The sequence below is a fragment of the Apium graveolens genome, chromosome 11 (genome assembly GCF_009905375.1).
Source record: "Apium graveolens cultivar Ventura chromosome 11, ASM990537v1, whole genome shotgun sequence".
NCBI lineage: Eukaryota > Viridiplantae > Streptophyta > Magnoliopsida > Apiales > Apiaceae > Apium > Apium graveolens.
The window spans coordinates 75,629,479-75,649,323 of record NC_133657.1 but is presented as its reverse complement, the minus strand read 5'-3'; the positions used below and the strand labels follow the sequence as shown (position 1 = coordinate 75,649,323).

The following is a 19,845-nucleotide window of genomic DNA, read 5'->3' as shown; positions in this document are numbered from 1 at the left end:
TGATGGATTGGATTGAGACGTAAGAGACTAGTGGGACTAGTCCAGTCATATAAGAGACTAGCGGGGCTAGTCTAATTTAAGGCTGAAATTATGCTATAGGTACCTTAACGGCCAGATGGAGGTCGGTACGGGCTGATCACCCTTATTATTATTATAAATTGAAAGTTGAAGCAGTCCAATCAAGGGTTCCCTATCACTTTATAAAGGATATTGAATACATTGCTTTAGCAAATTGATTCTTTGAAAATGAAATATTTTTTAATGATTCGAAATGAGTTGATTGTGTTATTGTTTAGCATACAGCTTTGAGAACCCTGATTCTTATTCTGATATTGTTATCAATCAAATAATTGATTCCCAGAGTTGAAAAGATTCTCGCTTTCCATTTGAAAGATCCTTGAGATCCTGTTAATGATTTGTGATGAATGTCGGCTTTCGCCTTATCTTGAACCTTGATTCTTGAAAGCCCAACTATCTCTTCATAAACCTTCCCTAGCCCAAAGATAGAAATCTGCCACCTAGAGATTTTCAATAGAATGCCTTAAAAGTAATTGTGAATAGATATTGATTATTGCATCATAGAACTGTCATTTAGTTACTTATTGAGTTTTATACTCATATATTATGCTATGTTCTAACCATGGCAGTTAAGTAAGAGGATGACCATACTTAGGCGCACTGCTCGTAAGAGCGTACCTGGAGGCCCCTACCGTGTTGTAGGCTTCCAGATGCTTGAGCAGGTGGTACAGGTTGTGTGTGAGGAAGCGCTTAGTCGGAAAGTTTGTAAAGATACGATGGGTTATCTGTCGGTTCCAAGTCAGAATCGATTGTGTAATTAATTTTATTTTGGGTTGTAATATATATTATCTGGTTGGTAGTTGTAATCTTGTCTCAAACTTAATCCTATTTGATCCTTTTATTAGTTAATCAGGATTTATGCTTATTTAATGTTAGTTTGATGGTATGCGGGTCCTCATTTTCTAACCCCGAGATTGAGGGCGTCACAAGGTGTAACCGCGTCTACTTCGGTCATATATATATTTAAATTATATGTAGAGGATGTAACCACGTCTACGCATATATATATATATATATATTTATTAAAATTATATCTTATCAGTTTCGGCAGGATTTCGTGCTGATAACGTGTTGTAATACACTAGCTTTAATAATATTAGAAGAGGTTACTAAATTTGAGAAGAAAATAATGATAATCGGAGGGAGGTAGGAAGCATATATTACAGATACTTGGTACAAGTTTTACATTCACCAAAATCATGTTTTTATAGCCAAGATGAAGAATAAAAGCATTCAATGCATTATCAAAATTTTTACTGCTAAGACTAGTTTTAGTATTTTACTACTTAGAAATTACAATCAATTATAAGATACTCCGTAATTAACATATTTAACACATTAACCGACAATCGACACAAATAGTAGTACTAATGAGATCGAAGGCAGGGGACACTTGCATTTTCCCCAAATTCAATTCAAACTTGTTCATCCCTCCAAAATCACCCCTCATTCTCTCTCCCCAACCAAACCCAAACTGAAACCCTAATCTCTCTCTCTCTCTCTGTAAACTCATCATTAATCAATTTTTTCCCATTTCTGCTCTCCAATTCTAAACATTACACAAATTGCTGATGAAATGAAGCATTTTATGCAGCCTCGAAGCCCTACCATCTTGCGTGACGCTACAGACACTCCTTCATCTACGTCCCCAAACCCTAGTCCTCTCAAACGAAAACACAAATTCTCCAAAGAGAATGCGCCTCCTACTAATTCTCTTCCGGATTCCTTATATCATTCTCCCTCTCTCGCCTCTAAACCGTCGCGTGGTCTCCCCCCTAGACCGCCTCCCAATCTGCTTAAACGTAAGATTAATGTCGATGCTGTCGTCGATGCTGGATTGCGTAATGCCTCCTCCGATTCTGGAGTCAAGGTGTGTGTATTTGCATTTATATTTACCCGTTTTAGTATCTTTTTGTGTTTTATTTGAATTCTGATATATCGATTCATATAGCATAAATTGATTTTAACATACATTTGAGGATGTTACGAGCTTGTAGATTTTCTGTGTCTACAAAATTTAGCATCTAGGTAAGACATTTCAATGGATTCAGAAGAATTAAAAAAGACAAGGTCAAAGAGCACTAGCATTTACGATAGGGTTCTTTTGTCTTACTGCTAGGAAGCGCATGTGAGGTTAACCCAAACTTGTAAATTGTAAATTTGTTTATTACTTCACTTATTTTAATATGTACTCTATCCATGATGTATGATTTGGCCTGTTTGACGATTAGTTGACAATACATGAGATTGTTTTTTACCAGATATGATTCCGTGTCTTCTCTAGGATATTTTCTGCATAGGTATAATGTTGAAATCGTTGGAAAGTGTAGGATAAATGTATATGTTTAAAAGTTAAAAAAACAAGAGAAGTTCACGAAAGAAAGAGATCAGATCCGGATCTTGTTATTTGTCTACTTAAGAAATGGAGTGCGCAGGGTGGGTAAAAATTGTGAATCTTACAATCACTTCAGCCATCAGCTTGTTCCAATGGAAAATATTGTATATTGATGGTACCAATGTCAATTCTTATGTATCTGCTCTATGGATCAGGTTATTGTCAGAATGCGCCCCCTTAATAAGGATGACGGGGATGGGGAGTTGATAGTTCAAAAAAAATCTGGTGATTCGTTGTCCGTCGCTGGTCACACATTTACGTTTGACTCGGTTGCTGATTTTACATCAACACAGGCAAGATAAATTTATTGGTTCTGTTTACATGGTTAAGCAATGTTGGTTTAATTTTATAGTATATGACTATTCGTTAAATGTTAACTTTTCAGCTAGATATATTTCAACTTGTCGGAGCTCCTCTTGTTGAAAATTGTCTTGCTGGGTTCAACAATTCAGTATTTGCTTATGGACAGGTATTCTATACCCTGACACTTTCACCCCTTAAAAAATGTGGTTATACACACATGTTCCCACACAATAGAATTGTTTATTGACATACTTCTCTAATTCAACTGATTAGACTGGAAGTGGAAAGACGTACACGATATGGGGCCCAGCAAACGCGTATTTGGGAGAAAATTTTTTAAGTAATCAGTTAGGGTTGACACCACGTGTATTTGAGAGACTTTTTGCCCGCATAGAGGAGGTTGTAGTTTACTTGCTTTTTTGTCACTTCTTAAATTTTCAGAGTTCTCATACTTTGCTTCACAAATATTATTACGGCATTTAGGAGCAAACCAAGCATGCCGACAAACAACTCCGGTACCAGTGCCGCTGTTCTTTTCTTGAGGTAAAGTGAATGAATCTACTTGAACTGATTCTGTAGCCCAAAATTCTTATAGGTGTGGCTGCACATCTACATTGAAACAACAATTTTGTTATTGTTGACATGTTTTATTTGCAGATTTATAATGAACAAATAACTGATTTATTAGAACCGAGCCAAAGGAGCCTTCAGGTAAATGGAAAATTTCTGTTCATTTGAGTAAGAAATTCTGTTTCACTTATTAATTAATGATTCGGCTATATGGCATTCTTGGTTTTCTTTTACTCTTTACTATTTTCTAATCTGGTGCTTCTTACCAGATAAGAGAAGATGTCAAAACTGGCGTATACGTTGAAAATCTAAGGGAGGAATGTGTATGCACGATGAAGGATGTGACACAACTTTTGCTAAAGGTTAGAAAATTTATGTGCTCATGCAATGTGCATATGTTTTATTTGACACCCAATACAGCGCGTTATTGCACAGAAAGGAATATGGATGGTATATATGTATTGATTTATACTTGGGCAGAAACTTTATGTGTTTATTTTCTGGGATGAAAATAATTCGAGAGAGGAAGATATGGACAAGTAGAATGAGGACACAATATAAGCATTTGATTTAGGAAAGGTTCAAGAGTTAAAACTCTTGTTTTTTTTTTTGTTTTTTCTCTGATGTTTTTGTAGGCTAGATATTCCAGGGAGGAGGTTAGTTGGCATTAAAAAATAAGGCAATTTTCTTTCTTTCATATGACAATAAAAAAAAGTACTACTATTACTAGGTTTTAAAGAGCTTTAACATCAATTTTGCAGATGGGTTGTTTATTTTAATATTTGAAGCCTTCAATATTCTAGGCCTAGACCACCTGCATCTAAATATCTAATTTTAAAATATTTGCGTGACTTCTACAAATATTGTTCATAATTGCTGAATAAAACTTTTATCCATTTAGAAAATGAGGTACAATACTGATCAGATGTAGTTTTTCTTGTGCTGTGTACTGCCTAACAACTAGCATGAACATACTTATCTGCTTGCACTGTCCTGGTTTAGTTAGTGAAGTGAATAAGTTGAAAATTGCTTACATGTTAGATGTTGAAGACTTGAAGTTATCCGCTGTGATAGTTTTACTTTCTAATACTATTTTTGCATGCAAGAGGTCGTTCCTTTGTTTTCACATGTAATATCAGAATTGATTGGCAATTATTCTATGCAAATGCATTTGTATTTGCATAAATGATTCAGGGCTTGTCCAACAGGAGGATTGGTGCAACAAGCACAAATGCCGAGAGTTCTAGATCGCACTGTGTTATCACTTGTGTTGTTGAGTCACGATGCAAGGTTAGAATGGTGATACTTTAAATAGTAAATTTTTATTGGTTTGTTTGCTAGTGTCCGAAAGAGCTTATGTATTTTCCAGTATCGAATGAATTTTTGGTCCTGTATGTTCAAGCTTCTGATACACACACACACACATATATAATTGTATGTCTGTGTGTATTTTTACATTAATTTCACTTGAAGTTCATATGCATGTTTGTCTAATCTGAACTTTAATGTGAAGACTGTGGCAGATGGTTTGACCTGCTTCAAGTCAAGTAAAATAAATCTTGTTGATCTTGCTGGCTCTGAAAGACAAAAGCTAACAGGTGCCGCCGGAGAACGCTTAAAAGAGGCAGGAAATATTAATCGATCACTTTCTCAACTCGGGTATGCCTTCACATGGTTGTATCTTGTTGTATGGAACAAGGTTGCGGCGACTAACTTTAATAAGTGATAATTATATCTTTTCTACCTCTTTATACATTTGCCCACTGCACCTATCTATTTAATTAAGACCACATTTTTATTTCGATAATTTAAATGCAAAACTTCGAGCAATGTGATGGTGAAACCTGGTTTACTTTACAGCTCAGATGCCTTTGTATTAGATCAATACCTCCCTTTGGCCATATGTAATCAATTGCTCTTGAATTGATGACTCTAGAAGATTAATTTCTAGCTAGATAGCATCGATTTCCTCATATGGTAAAACAGAACATATAAATTATTCATGTAATACATTATAATATTTACTTGAGTGTCTAATTTTCTTGTTCTGAACAATGTAGCTGTGGCTAACAATTATTAATTTTCTTTAGATAGCGACCTCTTTTTTCATTCAGAAACATCCTTAGAATTTACTCTCTACAAAGCAGCACATACATTATTCAATGTGGTTGTGATAAACCAGTGGAGCAGTAAATAAGTTACATTGCGAATTTTGAAATCTGTAGTGATGTGTCGGCTTACTCTACAGCTCACAAAATCAACTATGGATCGGATAAGTTCTTCCTTGTTGGCCACTTAAAAATAACTAGTTTAAGGCTTTTAGCTATATTATTGATTATTGTAGAACCATCATGAATTTGTGATATCTACAGGAACTTGATAAACATTCTCGCAGAAGTTTCCCAAACAGGAAAGCAGCGACATATCCCTTACAGGGATTCCAAATTGACATTTTTGCTGCAAGAATCATTGGGTGGAAATGCAAAGCTGGCTATGCTGTGTGCCATTTCTCCGGCCCAAAGGTTAATCTGCAGAATCTTGTTATTGCCTTTCTTTTTCATGTTTTGATTTTTTTTTCCATCTCTCTTTTGATATGAAAACATTAATAACTTATAATGCAGTTGTAAGAGTGAGACTCTTGGTACACTCAGATTTGCACAACGTGCAAATGCACTTGAGAACAAGGCAGTTGTTAATGAAGAAATGCAAGACGATGTTAATGTCTTGCGGCAAGTGATAAAGCAGCTTAAGGTTTATTCTGTTTGCCGACTTTTTACTTTATGCATATATGCAGTATTTATATATTAATGCTTAATGTTAATGGTTTTCCTCCATTTTAGTTTGAAATTATTCTTTTTCTAATTGCGACTTCAAAATAACTTTTGCTGAATATATATGTGGCAGGAAGAATTATCTCAAATGAAAAACAAGGAAAATCAAATTGAATTCAAAGGAAGCTATAAATCAGGGTGGAATGCTCGAAGAAGCTTAAATCTTCTGAAATTTAGTCTCAACCGTCCAATAACATTGCCTCATGTTGATGATGACGGTGATGAAGAAATGGAAATTGTTCAGCAAGCTGAAGAAATTGGTTTGCTGCTAGCGAACATTGAAGAAAACAATGGCATGGATCGAAAGAAACTTGAAAGTGTACAGTCAACTGATACAAATCTTATGGTCCCTTCTGAACTTAAAAGGATTACGGCTGAAAGGCAGGCTGGTCTTCCATTCACAGGCAGTGAAGAAAAAAAGCAACTTGAAGGGAGAAAACTAGAGGATCTATATGAAAATCAAACCGACAAACTCGTGGTCACATCTGGAGCTGATTTTGGAAAGCAGCGGGGTTCTGAGGATACTAATGTAGATTTGGATTGTGAATCCTCTGAGCAGGCTGAAAGTCATTCAAATATTCTACATGGAGAATCTAGTCTGAAAACAGTTAGTCGTTCGAGGAATTTTGAAGAGAATTTAGTTAGCAGAAGAAATAGAAATTCTGAGCAGCTCACCCCAGATCCTTCGGAATTTAGCATGGCGACATGTGAGGTATCCACACTTCTTAAATCTCCCACTGCAAGTGTTTCTCCAAGAGTTAGCAGCAGCTGCCATAAAAGTCTTCAAACTTCATCAACTTCAACTGCGTCACAGAAAGATCTTATAGACACTTCCCTGATCCCAGAGTCCATACATCAACCTTTTGCAAATCCTTACAAAAACATTTGTCTGAATGCCCAGTCCAATTGTGATATTAAAAATTATGATGGACCGAGTAAACATCTTGCTGCTAGTCTGCAGCGTGGTCTTGAAATTCTTAATACTCATTGTCAGAGTTCGGGTTTGAGGCGGTCTTCTTTCAGGTTTTCTTATAAATGTGGTGATACTGAATCAGTTCTAAAAGTCAAAAAAGTTGATGTGGGTATCCAAACTTTTCCAGAGGACAGTGAGGTTGCAGAGGCAGATCCAGTGACTATTTTGTGCTATAAATGCAAGGGTATGCATTCTGAAGAACCAAAAGATGCTAGTTCAAATATGGAATTGGTGACTGTTGATGATGGTTCACTATTGGCAGACAAGTCAAGAATGGAAGTTCCCAAAGTATGTCAGAAAGTATAACAGGATTACTAGATTTCTCTTCATATATCCAGTTCATATAAATGTTATATTTTTATTATGCTGCAGGCAGTAGAGAAGGTTTTGGCAGGGGCTATAAGGAGAGAGATGGCACTAGAGGAGCATTGCACAAAGCAAAATATGGAAATTAGGCAACTTAATCGTCTGGTAGATTTTCTTTTCACCTTATAGCATTACTAAACAAAAGAAGACATATAGTTCCACCTATTTAACACTCTATATGAATACCAATAGGTTCAACAGTATAAACATGAAAGAGAGTGCAATGCCATAATTGGACAGATGCGCGAGGACAAAATTGTTCGCCTTGAAAGCCTGATGGATGGTGTATTGTTAAAAGAGGATTTTCTGGAGGACGAAATTGTATCACTGAGAGATGAGAATAAGGTATTAATCAAAATATTTAATTTTACAAAACATGTATTTCATGTGCAGTTTGCATGTCTAATGCTAATTTTGCATCTCATCTTGCTTACAGATTTTAAAGAATCAATATGATAACCACCCTGAACTTTTAAGCACCAAAATTGAGCTAAAGAGAGTTAAAGGCGAAGTGGAAAGTTACCGGAATTTCTGTGATATGGGTGAGAAGGATATACTGGTGGAAGAAATTCAAGACTTAAGAAGTCAACTTCAGTATTATATGGATGCTTCACCAAAATCAATTGGAATAAGAAGTCCTCTGCAATTAACTAATACAAGCTCATCATTGTGCTCTGTTCCTGAGTCAACTGAGGACAATGTGGAACATAAAATGGAAAAGGAGAGATTAGTATGGGCTGAAGCAGAGAGCAAATGGATTTCTCTTGCACAGGAACTCAGAACTGAGCTTGAAACTAGTCGTGTTCTTTTAAAAAAGCAAAAAGAAGAGTTAGACATGGAGAAGAAATGCTCAGAAGAGTTAAAAGTATCAATGCAGATGGCTATGGAAGGCCATGCCCGCATGATTGAACAATATGCAGATCTTCAAGAGAAACATGTTCAATTGCTTGATAGGCACAGGAAGATTCAGGAGGGTATAGAAGATGTCAAGAAAACTGCTGCCAGGGCCGGAGTAAGAGGTGCTGAATCTAGGTTCATCAATATCCTTGCTGCAGAAATTTCGGCATTGAAAGTTGAAAAAGAAAAGGAGAGTAGTTATCTTAGGGATGAAAACAGAGGTCTTCAAGCTCAATTGAGAGATACTGCTGAAGCTGTACAAGCAGCTGGTGAACTATTTATTCGGCTTAAAGAAGCAGAAGAAGCTGTTGCTAATGCCCAGGTATGTTACAGTCTGTTGCTTTTAAGAGTTCCTTTTAGTTTTCATTGGTATGTCATTCTAAACTCCGGTGCTGTTTTATATATATATATGCGTGTCTTTTATTATCCGTGTTTATATCGTATGCTTATTATACTTTTATAACTGATTTTAGGTGTGCAAAAATAAAAATAAAAATAGAGTATATGTTTCCTCTTTGTAATATACAGATGACTAGTTTAGACCTTTTATAATCTGTTTGAGCTGTTTTAAGTTCCAAGTATATTGTGATTCACAAAAATATCTCCAAACTTAAATTTACAATTATTAGTATCTATACATTGTGTACGAGGATTGCATAACTAGAAGGTCATTGCATGAGATGGATGATGGTTCTTTAATAATGGCCTTTACTGCATTACATTTATCAGAACTGCACCTTCTAATCATTATTGAACCGTATCATTGAGGAATCTACTTTTAGGACAACATAAAATGTTATTGTCTAAAATGTTTCCACATTTTTTTGAGAAAGTAAGAACTGATTGGGAATGTCTTATGACTCATCAGCCTCTGACTGATTCTTAATTCCTAAAAAGAAATAAGGCATGGCTAAGTGCTTTTGCTTGGCATGTGTTTTGTTTGATAGAGGATGGGTAAACTTCATTTTAAGCTGTTCTACTTCTAGTACATTGCCAATGCTAAAAATTGTTAATTCCAAGCGTCTTATTGGGTTTATAGGCTATATAATTAACAAATAAATTAATTTGATGCTGTTTGTGAATAATCTATGAAGTATAATATCAGAGTAATAATTGCTTCTGACTACCAATTAAATTTAAGTTTGGATAATAGATTATAATATAGTATTCCGTGAAAGACTTACCTGCATGTGTTTTTAACAGCCTCATTATCTGACGTCCACTTTTTTCTTCATCAAACTAGTCAAATTGCCATTGCAGTTTCTGTATCACGCCCTTGCACAGTTTCCTTCGAAAAATTTGGATAGGAAGCATTATAGACAGTTGGACACTAACTTGTTCTAAATAGAAACTTGTAAGCGATAATTCTAAGCTACCGCATGAAGCAACCAACTCTCTTAATACAAAGCAGGAAAACTAACATATGACAAAATTATAATATGCATCTGTGAGAGGCGTGCAAGTCTATATTTTGAAAGTTAGAAGTTGGAATATTAATTTCTATATTTGGAAACTGAAAGTTATATAAATCATGTTGGGTGGTACACCGAAATTTTCTCACACTTTTCTGCTCCAATTTGCTACAGAAGTTATCTTTTTCTTCTATAGATTTCAGAATAATTTGAGTATATGTAGTACTTATTCTAGCTTGGTAACAAGTACACATGTTCTTTTGAATCTTTTATCTCGGAAAGTTGTAAAGTTTGTTGCTGAACCAATGTGGAATGCTTTCAGGCTCGAGCTGCGGATGCTGTGGAAGAATCTAAGAAGGCCTATAAACAGATTGATGATTTAAAGAGGAAGCATGAAAAAGATGTTTGTACGTGTCAAGTGCTGCCAAATTCCTGTCTGCTGGAGGAAACAGTAGGACATTTTTATCACGACTCAAAGATGGTAGAAGATGATGCTGTGGGGTTGGATAGTAAAGCCGATGAGAGACGCAGAGATGATTTCGAGTCCTTTTATAATGCTGAAGAAGACTCAACTAGGCTGGTAGAAGAACCTTCTTCGTGGTTCTCAGGGTATGATCGTTGCAACATATAGACTTCTTGAATGTAATGACAATTTATTATATGTTTTAGCAGCGGTATTGTATGTTTTATATATATACAACAATAGTAGGCCAGCTAATATATGTAGTTAACCGTAGTAGTCCTAAATCCTAATCCTGCTAATATATGTTTCCATTTGGTGGTGATTTGGTTTATTTTCTGGACATCTGATTGTTTTACGAAGATGCTGATGTTGTGGTTCAGGGGAAGGCCGAAAGCAGTTCAAGTCTGCGAAAAATTTCTTTCTACATTGCCCACGAAAAATATTCTGCATAACAGTCTTTCATCGGAAAGTTTTCAATGATTTCGAAAAGTCAATTCTTGGAACCCTGTTTTTATAATTTACCCGTGTCGCACTAAAATTTTCCTTATAAATGTTATATGGAAAAAATGACAAAAATAGTCAATTTTTGAAAAAATTTAACAAAAATAGCCATTCTTAAAAAAGTGACCAATTTTGGCCGATTGAATACTCCACTATCAGTTGGGTATCCCAATTTATATAAGATACTCCACTGGTAGTTGGGTATTTTATATATGGGATACTCCACTTCCACTGCCAGTTGGGTATCTTGTATAAATTGGATACTCCACTGACAGTTGGGTATCCCATCGGCTAAAGTTGGCCAACTTTTCAGAAATTGGTTATTTTTGTCAATTTTGTGTAAAAATAGGCTAAATTTGTCATTCACCCTGCTATAAGTAACTAATACACTAAGCCGCGAGCAATCTTTTAAAATAATGTTTAAGATTTTTTTTGTATTTTTATCTGATTTTATCATTCTGAAATTATGGATAATAAATAAATAAACATAGAAATTAAACCCTTCTAATTAAACATGTTTACTTGCCGCTCTCTCATTATTCACAAATCTAATATCATAAAATTATATCTTTTATTAGTCAATAATTAATATAATATAATATTTATTTAATAATTTAAAAAATTGAGAAAAACACCAAAATATATATAAGAGACGCCACCTCCCTCCTCTCCTCCTTTACCTAAGTATAATATAATGATATAACGATTTTAAAAAATGTTGAGAAAATATATTTATAAATACTCATTTTTGTAATATTTCACTTTCATAGGCTAAAAATTAAAATAAAAATGATAGGAAAAATATAATATAATAAGTTGATTTTAGGAGAAAGAGGAGGAATGGTATTAAAAAAAATTAGAAGAATATACCGATGATAATTAAACAGAAATGAGAAATTTTAGGAAAATATTATGATAGCAAGTTAATTTCAAAAATTCTAATGGACGATGTCGTTGAAAACCTAGGTTAATATTACGAATGACGATAAACATTTATGGATACTCGTCTCCTTAATATTTCATAGGCTAAAAATTAAAAGAAATTTTTTAGAAAAAATATAATATAGTAAGTTGATTTTAGGAGAAAAAATAAATTGTAATAAAAAGGAAATTTAGAATAATATGATGATGGTAAGTTGATTTAAAAAGAAAATGGAAGTTTTTGGAGAATATTATGATGGTAAACTGCTTTCGAAAATCCTAATAAAAGATGTACAAACTTTAGTAGAATATTACGAATGAAGATAATATTTAGGAGAATATAAAGTAATTGCAGTTTTTTATGTTTACCAATCAAAAATATTTAAAAAATTAGAAAAATAGAATGAAAAAATTTTGACACCTAAATGACCCGTCTTCTACTTTATATAAAAATATTGATTGATGATTGATTGCATATTTAGGTTTTTTAATATTTACATTTGAAAATACTCTTTTCTCGTATGTTATCTGTCATCCTTTCCTTTCTTGAACCCCTTTTTCGATTTTCAATTTCATCCCTTAATTTTTCATCGGCATCATCAATTATCACTACACCAAATATAACCTATCGCAACCCTAAAAAAAATGTTACCCCATTATCTTAGTTATGCTACTTATGACCTAGTATAACATTGTATTTTTTGTATAATCTTATCCAAAAACCTGGTGTTGCATTAGCTATAAAATGTTACAGTTTGTAACATTTTTGTAAAAGTGTTAGCCTAGAGTACTAAAATATAAATTTAATATTTTTTTGAGATTAAATATTAATTTAAAATAATATTACAAGAATTTAAGGTTATTTACAAATTGAATAAATATGATACATGAATTTTATACATAGTTAAATTTTGAAATTTTAAAATAGTAACTTTTCAAGTAATTTTTTTTAAAAAATTGAACTACGAGTTTTAAAAAATAATAAAAATTAAAAATAGTATAGATTCCCCTCATTTTAATTTGAGCATTGATATCTAAATTTCAAAAAGTAAAAAATATTAAAAAATTTAAATAAACATATTATAGAAGCAATAATATACAGATAGATAAATAATTTTTTTCTAAAATAATTTTATAAAATTTACCTTTTTAAATAATAATATATAAATATATATATGTAAATTATTGAACTCATTGGACCGCCCAAATATTGGGCTCAAGCGCGTAAAAATTTGGGCAAACAACCGCCAAATTTTCGGTATAAGTTTGAAATATATATACACTTGACTCTCTCTCGGTACCTCTGCGGTCACTCTCAATTTCTCTCACTAGCTTCTCTTAAGCTAATATATCTGAGACTAATATCTTTCTCGCCACTACTTATACCGTTTGTCGCCACCATTTTCAGTCTCTAGTACGTAATTAAAGATTCACATTTTTAATACGGCTCAATCAAATTGGGGATCGAGGCTTCGATTCTTCAGTTAGGGTTTTGGTTTTTTAAAAACTTCAATTAAAGTTCAATTACTGATATATAATCCCCTAAACTTTAGGAATTTTTTATATTTTTGTTGTGAGAGAAATTTGGTAACAACACCCCGAGATTATCGTGCTTAATTAACAAATTCACCCTTGGTTCTCGAGTGAATAGAGGCCGCTGCAGCTGCTGAACAGAGTTACAACTGCATAAATAAAGCTGGAATTGTGTATAAAAAATGAGATAAATCGACAAAGAACCAAGTAAAAATGGCTGAGAATATCCTTATCAATCCGACTAAATGTACTCGGAAAATAGCCACAATGGTTACACATGCCAATTCGCGTAAAAAATGATTATTCGAACCCCTTTGCCAATTGCCTACATACCCTATATATAAAGATTAAACTTAATGCAGTTCTCAAGGGTTGAACTCCATTTCTTGACCAATAATCCATGTTTTTGATAAGACAAAAATAGTTCCCACAGTTAATCCAACTGTTTCCAAGTGAGGTTCTAGTGTCCAAGTGCGGCTGAACACTGGAAACCCATTTTAATTCATAATCGAGACATGATTATCATTAAACCATGTATTTATCCTTTAATTCTTGTTATTTACCATGTTTATAGTGGTAGAATCTTATTAAAAATCCATTCCATGTGTCCAAAGTTTATCCAACCACTTCCAAGTGAGCTTCTAGTGTCCTAGCTCCAGCAGGACACTCAAAACTTGATTAATCCGTAATTAAATGTAATTATCCAATAAATCCGGTATATATTCTTTAATTAGGGGTTATCACCATATTTTTAGTGGTAGAAATGCATTAGGAAGCCATTCCTTCAAAGATAGAGTCCATTCTCCTTGATTTTAGGAGGTACAGTCCTTGTTAAATACTGATTCCGTCCAAGAAGGTGCGCTGGTACGCCTGTTCCAGTACCTATCCAGCCTGAATAGCTCTCACAGTGCTTCTAGCAACTCACCTGCTTAACCAATGCTTCACCTACTGGGCAACATCACTTTCCATGACCGTTCCTGCCTGCCCAAAATCCAGTTGAACCTCTCTTAGTCAACCTTAACTTCCTCTGGTGGCCTACAACTTCATATAGCTGGGAATGCCTCTTCTAATAAGCGGAAACCTCACATGGTACGATCCACCTTAGTGTAAATACCTCCAAAACCATCAATCTTTGGGCTAAACTTGCACCTAACCATCTCCTAATCCATCCCATTGGGGCTCAATCTCCTTATAGGCCTTAAATTGAGCCCATGCAAGATTTTGGGCACAATAATTACCCCCGATCTCTTCCATAACCCGTGCTTATCACAATAATTAGAAGATGTGATTAGAAACATGAGCTAAGTAGCTCACACATATAACAAATGTAGCTCAAACAATGCATAGATGCAAATATGAATATACATGTGCAAATGAATTTGTATATATGTTTATATGTAAAACCATTGTTGCCTTAACAATCAAGTAGAAACTTGGTGAACAAATTTATCCAGACATAGTGCCGCAACTTTCAGAAATTTCCAACTTTCCATCCCGATGTACCTCTTAAGGTATTACATAATTTTCTCGGGACTTTTTGAATGATGGCCATAAATTATGGGGCTTTTCCAAACCGTGCCCATATACAATGAGGCTTGTCCAAATCCGTAAGAGGGACCATAGGAAGGTTATGGAGACCTCTTCAAGTTGCTAGTATGTCTTTACGAGTGGTTACATTTACGGGACATATAGCGTGCCTAGATACCCACAGACAACTTCAGCTAGCAAGTTTGAAAATAATTTTAAACCTAATGCATGAGGTAAGTAAATGTTCATGATAAAATGATCTATTGTGTTTAAATTCATGTAATTTTGATGCCTTGAAATAATATAATGTGCGTATTTAAAAAAACATGAGTGCATGTAAGATAGATAATAGATCAATTGAAAAGATGAGGTTCGCACTGAGAACCTTTTACTAAAATGATTAACTAATTTTATGTATGCACAATAATCATGCATGACAGTGAATACGTAAAAACTTAAGAGTATAACTTATCTCCTTTTTGTGGCGTTGCTTTACGCTCAAGTTCAGGTACATCACTAAACCCTACATTGGAAATCCCGTTTATCTGATTCCTTGTTATCCTTCAGGATTCATGCTCTTTTTTGAGCTTGCCATGTTAGTGGTCTACGTACTTAGCTAATCCCACATGTTGGGTAGCTCAATAGATAATAAAATATATAAAATGCTTAATAACCGATCAGATAATAGTATGCTATATTTCATATATATCATGTTAGATATCACAAAGCCACATACATAAGTAATCACCTAATATAAAAAGATGACGTTGTAGCTAATGTATTGAATATATGTAATTTTTATAGACATGCACATATAGATATGTCATACATTCAATTTATAACAGAGTTTAATATTCCTATTCTAAGGAAAAAAATCATAATTCTCAACTTAAAGCAATTTAAGCCATTTTACCCAAAAGGTAAACTTAAGGTACATAGATGAACCTAAGCCTTATGATTCCCTCAATTCTTTTCTAGTTTTGAATAACATGTACCCAGATTTCCACTCTACGTACTCTACCCATTCAATTAGGTTTTATCTTATAATGTACAATACTTTATTAGGAGTCAAACTAGGTGCAAACCTTATTCTTGGGTCTTGTAACTACTCCCCAGTTATACTGGTCTAAGAAAATTATACAAGTAATGCTTCTAAGATTTTACCTGGGAAATGCTTGTACCTAGACCTTCACAATGACTTAAACCTTTACCATTTTACAATTAATGTAATTCCCATTAACCTTGGCCAAATAATTGAAGCTCCTTGAACATGACCAAAGCCTAGAGTTTCAGGTTTTGAGCCTACCTTACATATCCTTTATCATTAATAACAACTTTAATACGTATCCGGGCTTAGGTCCTTACACTTACCTTCCCAAAGGGCGATTTTGCTAAACCTAACCCTCGAATTATAAAGTGAACTTTTACCCACAAAATAACTCAAAAAATAAACAATCAATAATGAATTCAAAATCCTATCCAACCTATGGCTACCATGCATCACTAGTTGCTAATCAAGATGCACACCTTTTCCTTAACATTTTATTTATGTTTTCAAATGTAGCATATGTACTTTAGTCGAACCTAGGTGAAAATTCCGTAAGGACTTTCCTGACTTAAATTAATATCTACCAGTCTTGTTCTCTAGTACAAATTTTACAAGCTATGCTATATATCAATATATCATATGTTCATTACTTGCACCAATTTTAAGTTTTAAACACGCTAAGGATCAAATGCACAATTATTCCTCTAACAGTTTATTAACATGCAAACCTTTAACTTGACCTCTATGTATTTGAACTGAACTCATTTTTATCTAAGTGCATTCAACTTTTTCTTAACATTTTAAACACACTTTTATACTGGTCTAAGTAAATTAGAAACTAAGTTATTCGAAGGTTCACTTAGTGAGCTTCATGCACGAGGTTTTGTAATAGACTTGTACCTCTAACTGAAGCTAAACCTATCCTGTAACATAACATCTAAGCTTGCTTATTCACCATTGCTCGTAAAGACTATCTAAAATGACCTAAAACGTCTTAGTAACACACTTTAAATTAACCATATGGTCCTACAACAACCTAACAATTTATTTAATTTATTCTATGCATGCAAACATACTTATTTTATAGAACAATTTAAAAACAGAAGGGAACTGGATTACCTCTTATCTATATCTACTATCTTCTTTAGTCCTATGCCTACCTCCAATTCCAATTCCAATTCCAATTCCAATTCCCATTCCAAGGTTCATATTTCAACCTGAACTTACATCCTCGTAAGCCCTTGAACTTAACAGCGTCCCTGCAAGCCCCTATCCCCTGTGCAAGTACCTCGCACTTCGACCATACTTATGCAAAATCTCACAGGATTTACATTAGTTCAGCTTCCATGAGATCGAAACGCACCTGTGGAAATCCTATAGGCTCGTATTTTTCATACGAACCTATCCATCCAGGTTCACAGACCCAAGAAAACCTAATCCAGGAATTGAGTATTTACTCAGATTCATCCTTTTCCAACATATCAACATACATGTTTTTGCATAAGTAATGCCTTACTACCCAAAGGGAATCACGTAGGCTAAAATATTTTGGGTCTTCCATGTATAAACCATACATTCTATGTATAAACCATACATTTTTGGTATATCAACCATACACCATTCCATCGAGGTACGCAATTCCTTACGTACATCCCTCTTGATCCACATTTCCATTATATTTCCAAGTTATTTATTTGACAAACCAAAATTATTTTGAGGTATGTGTAACTAGACACGCCTCCATATATCATCCATATCCATTATAACATGCATTCATACTGGTCATATATCCAAGAATCCAAACATAATTACCAAAAACTGAAAATCTATTAGATTTTCATAGCCTAAACCATATATTCCGTGAGGTACGTTCCCACGTACTCTTCATATATAATCCATATGTGATTATAAATCTACGCAAGCCTTTGCGTATATCCAAGAGGTACCTTCCTACATACTCTCCACATATAATCTATAAGTGGATTCAAATCCATTGCAAGCCTTTGCATATATCCTCATGTATAGTCCACACATGATGTAGTCAATCTATAATCCAAATCACCTTACGTTATTCCAGTTTCGAGTTAGAAACAAGTTGTAACTAATTCCAATTCCATGCTACACCCGTAGCTATCTCCAAACCTAAGCTACACCAGTAGCCGTATTCGATTCCAAGCTACACCAGTAGTTATATTCGTAGTTACATCCGTAGCTATTTTCCAAGCTACACCTGTAGCTATTTTTAACTCCAAGCTATGAACACCCATTTAATCCTTTTTGGGTGTCAAGCAAGTCCAAGCTGACATTCGCTTCCCATCCAATATAGAACGTGATCACTATCATTTCATATGTCCGAGAGACCAGTATGCATATAAACCTGTCAAACATAGTAGATTCTATTTTCAAATACCATTACATACATATGTGTAATCATTATGAGTAATAACAGTCATCTAATCCAAGCCATGCATTATATTTAATCCATTGTTTTAAAATTTTAACATTTTAACAACATTGTCATAGGAGGTGCGTATATCCATTACCCCTTGTTCTTTAACATATAATCATTTATGGTGAAGAACTAAGATCCAATTACCATGTACCACACATTTCACATAAAACAAGTATTCAAAACATATAAACATGTGCTTATTTATCAGGATTCTCCTGTAACCAATTTTCTGTTTTAACCTGATAACTATCCATGTGCTATACCTCTTACCTGAGGTGCCAGCGCATGCTCGCAGCTCAAGCTGAAGTTACACTATATAGTTTTCTTGTACCATTAAACCTAAGTTAGCTTACTCACCATTGCTTACAAAGGTTACTCAACTCGACCTACTAGTCTTATCCCCACGTATCCCTCTTAACTAAGAGATTTCCAAATAGTCCCGAATTAAACATGTTATAATCCAATCTATCTATAATCCAATCTATCCAGTTATGCCAATTGACAACATATAATATGCAAGTGACCGAATTACCATTATATCATTCGTCTATCCTTTTAATATTACTTAATAGTAATCATGCCGACTAGAGGTAATGTATTAACCTCGGACATACTAACAGTACTAAACCTTCTTATGAACCTAAACATGATAATTACGAGTACCAAACTATTTCCATTATTCCTTAGATTTCCTTATATGCACCAAGAACATACATAATAAGTAATATGTAAAAGCCTAAAAGTAGGACTTATCTATGCTTTTGATGTTCCAGTAAAGGTTCAGATTATGCCATTAAGCTTCCAAGGTCGAAACTCTCTTTTGATTGAACTTTAGGTGATGAACTCCTTCCCATAACTCGAGCTCTTACATGACAGAATATTAGGAAACCAAGTTACCCTCCGAACCATCTGACCTTCCTTTGATGGTATGTGTAAAATTTCTCTTTCATTTGGGAAACCTCATCTTTAGGTAGAAATCATCAACTTTAGATGAAGATCAATGAACCTGTTTTCCACGGTTGAATGCCCATTATCCTTCCAAAAATCCAACTTGCTGAGGAACGACCTCTTCCAATTTGCACCAACTACACCATAGTCAAGGGTCTTCGTGGCATCATTTATAAGTGAAGCATCCGACAACAGCTCCAGAGCAAGAATCTTTGGAGTCTTCTTCTCACATCAACCAATTCTAGCTGTGAGTTGGCTCGAACCTCCAGTCATATTATGATTGCCTCCCATCCTTGACGTACGTTCAGCTACGACTTTTCTTCATCTTCTATAGATGAAGCTGCCAGTAATCACATCTTGGGGGAAGCTACTCCTTACAACATCCTTTGTTCTTAAAATAATGTGAACTCTTCTTCTTGATTTATTTTCTTTATCTTCCGCATCTCATTTTTCTTCCTTTAATGAGTTCATAAGTGAACTTCACACCAAACTCGCCATTTACCGAGAGGTCATTTCGTACCTCTTTCTTCCTGTACCTTAAGCACATTGTTAAGCTCCTAAGTTGTTAAATATATTTGTGATGTCATGTCTAATCTGATTTGTTTAGTTTCAGAACTTACTATCAGA

The 19,845-nt window shown here is 34.3% G+C and overlaps 1 protein-coding gene across 1 annotated transcript; it reads left to right on the top strand.

Annotated features, from left to right (window-relative positions):
• Positions 1-1,454: 1,454 nt before the first annotated feature.
• LOC141697772 (kinesin-like protein KIN-12A) lies at positions 1,455-10,608 on the top strand. Its single transcript, XM_074502315.1, has 16 exons — positions 1,455-1,948; positions 2,629-2,766; positions 2,859-2,942; positions 3,050-3,175; positions 3,260-3,319; positions 3,434-3,487; positions 3,616-3,708; positions 4,541-4,636; positions 4,860-5,005; positions 5,719-5,868; positions 5,968-6,097; positions 6,251-7,438; positions 7,523-7,621; positions 7,709-7,861; positions 7,953-8,735; positions 10,148-10,608. The coding sequence occupies exons 1-16, from the start codon at positions 1,655-1,657 to the stop codon at positions 10,454-10,456; spliced, it is 3,903 nt and encodes a 1,300-aa protein (XP_074358416.1). The 5' UTR covers positions 1,455-1,654; the 3' UTR covers positions 10,457-10,608.
• The last annotated feature ends 9,237 nt before the right edge of the window (positions 10,609-19,845 follow it).

Coding starts and splice junctions, on each gene's coding strand:
- LOC141697772 (XM_074502315.1), top strand. CDS start 1,655: ATGAAGCATTTTATGCAGCCTCGAAGCCCTACCATCTTGCGTGACGCT. Junction 6,098..6,250: donor AAGTGATAAAGCAGCTTAAG/GTTTATTCTGTT, acceptor TATATGTGGCAG/GAAGAATTATCTCAAATGAA. Junction 7,439..7,522: donor CAAGAATGGAAGTTCCCAAA/GTATGTCAGAAA, acceptor ATTATGCTGCAG/GCAGTAGAGAAGGTTTTGGC.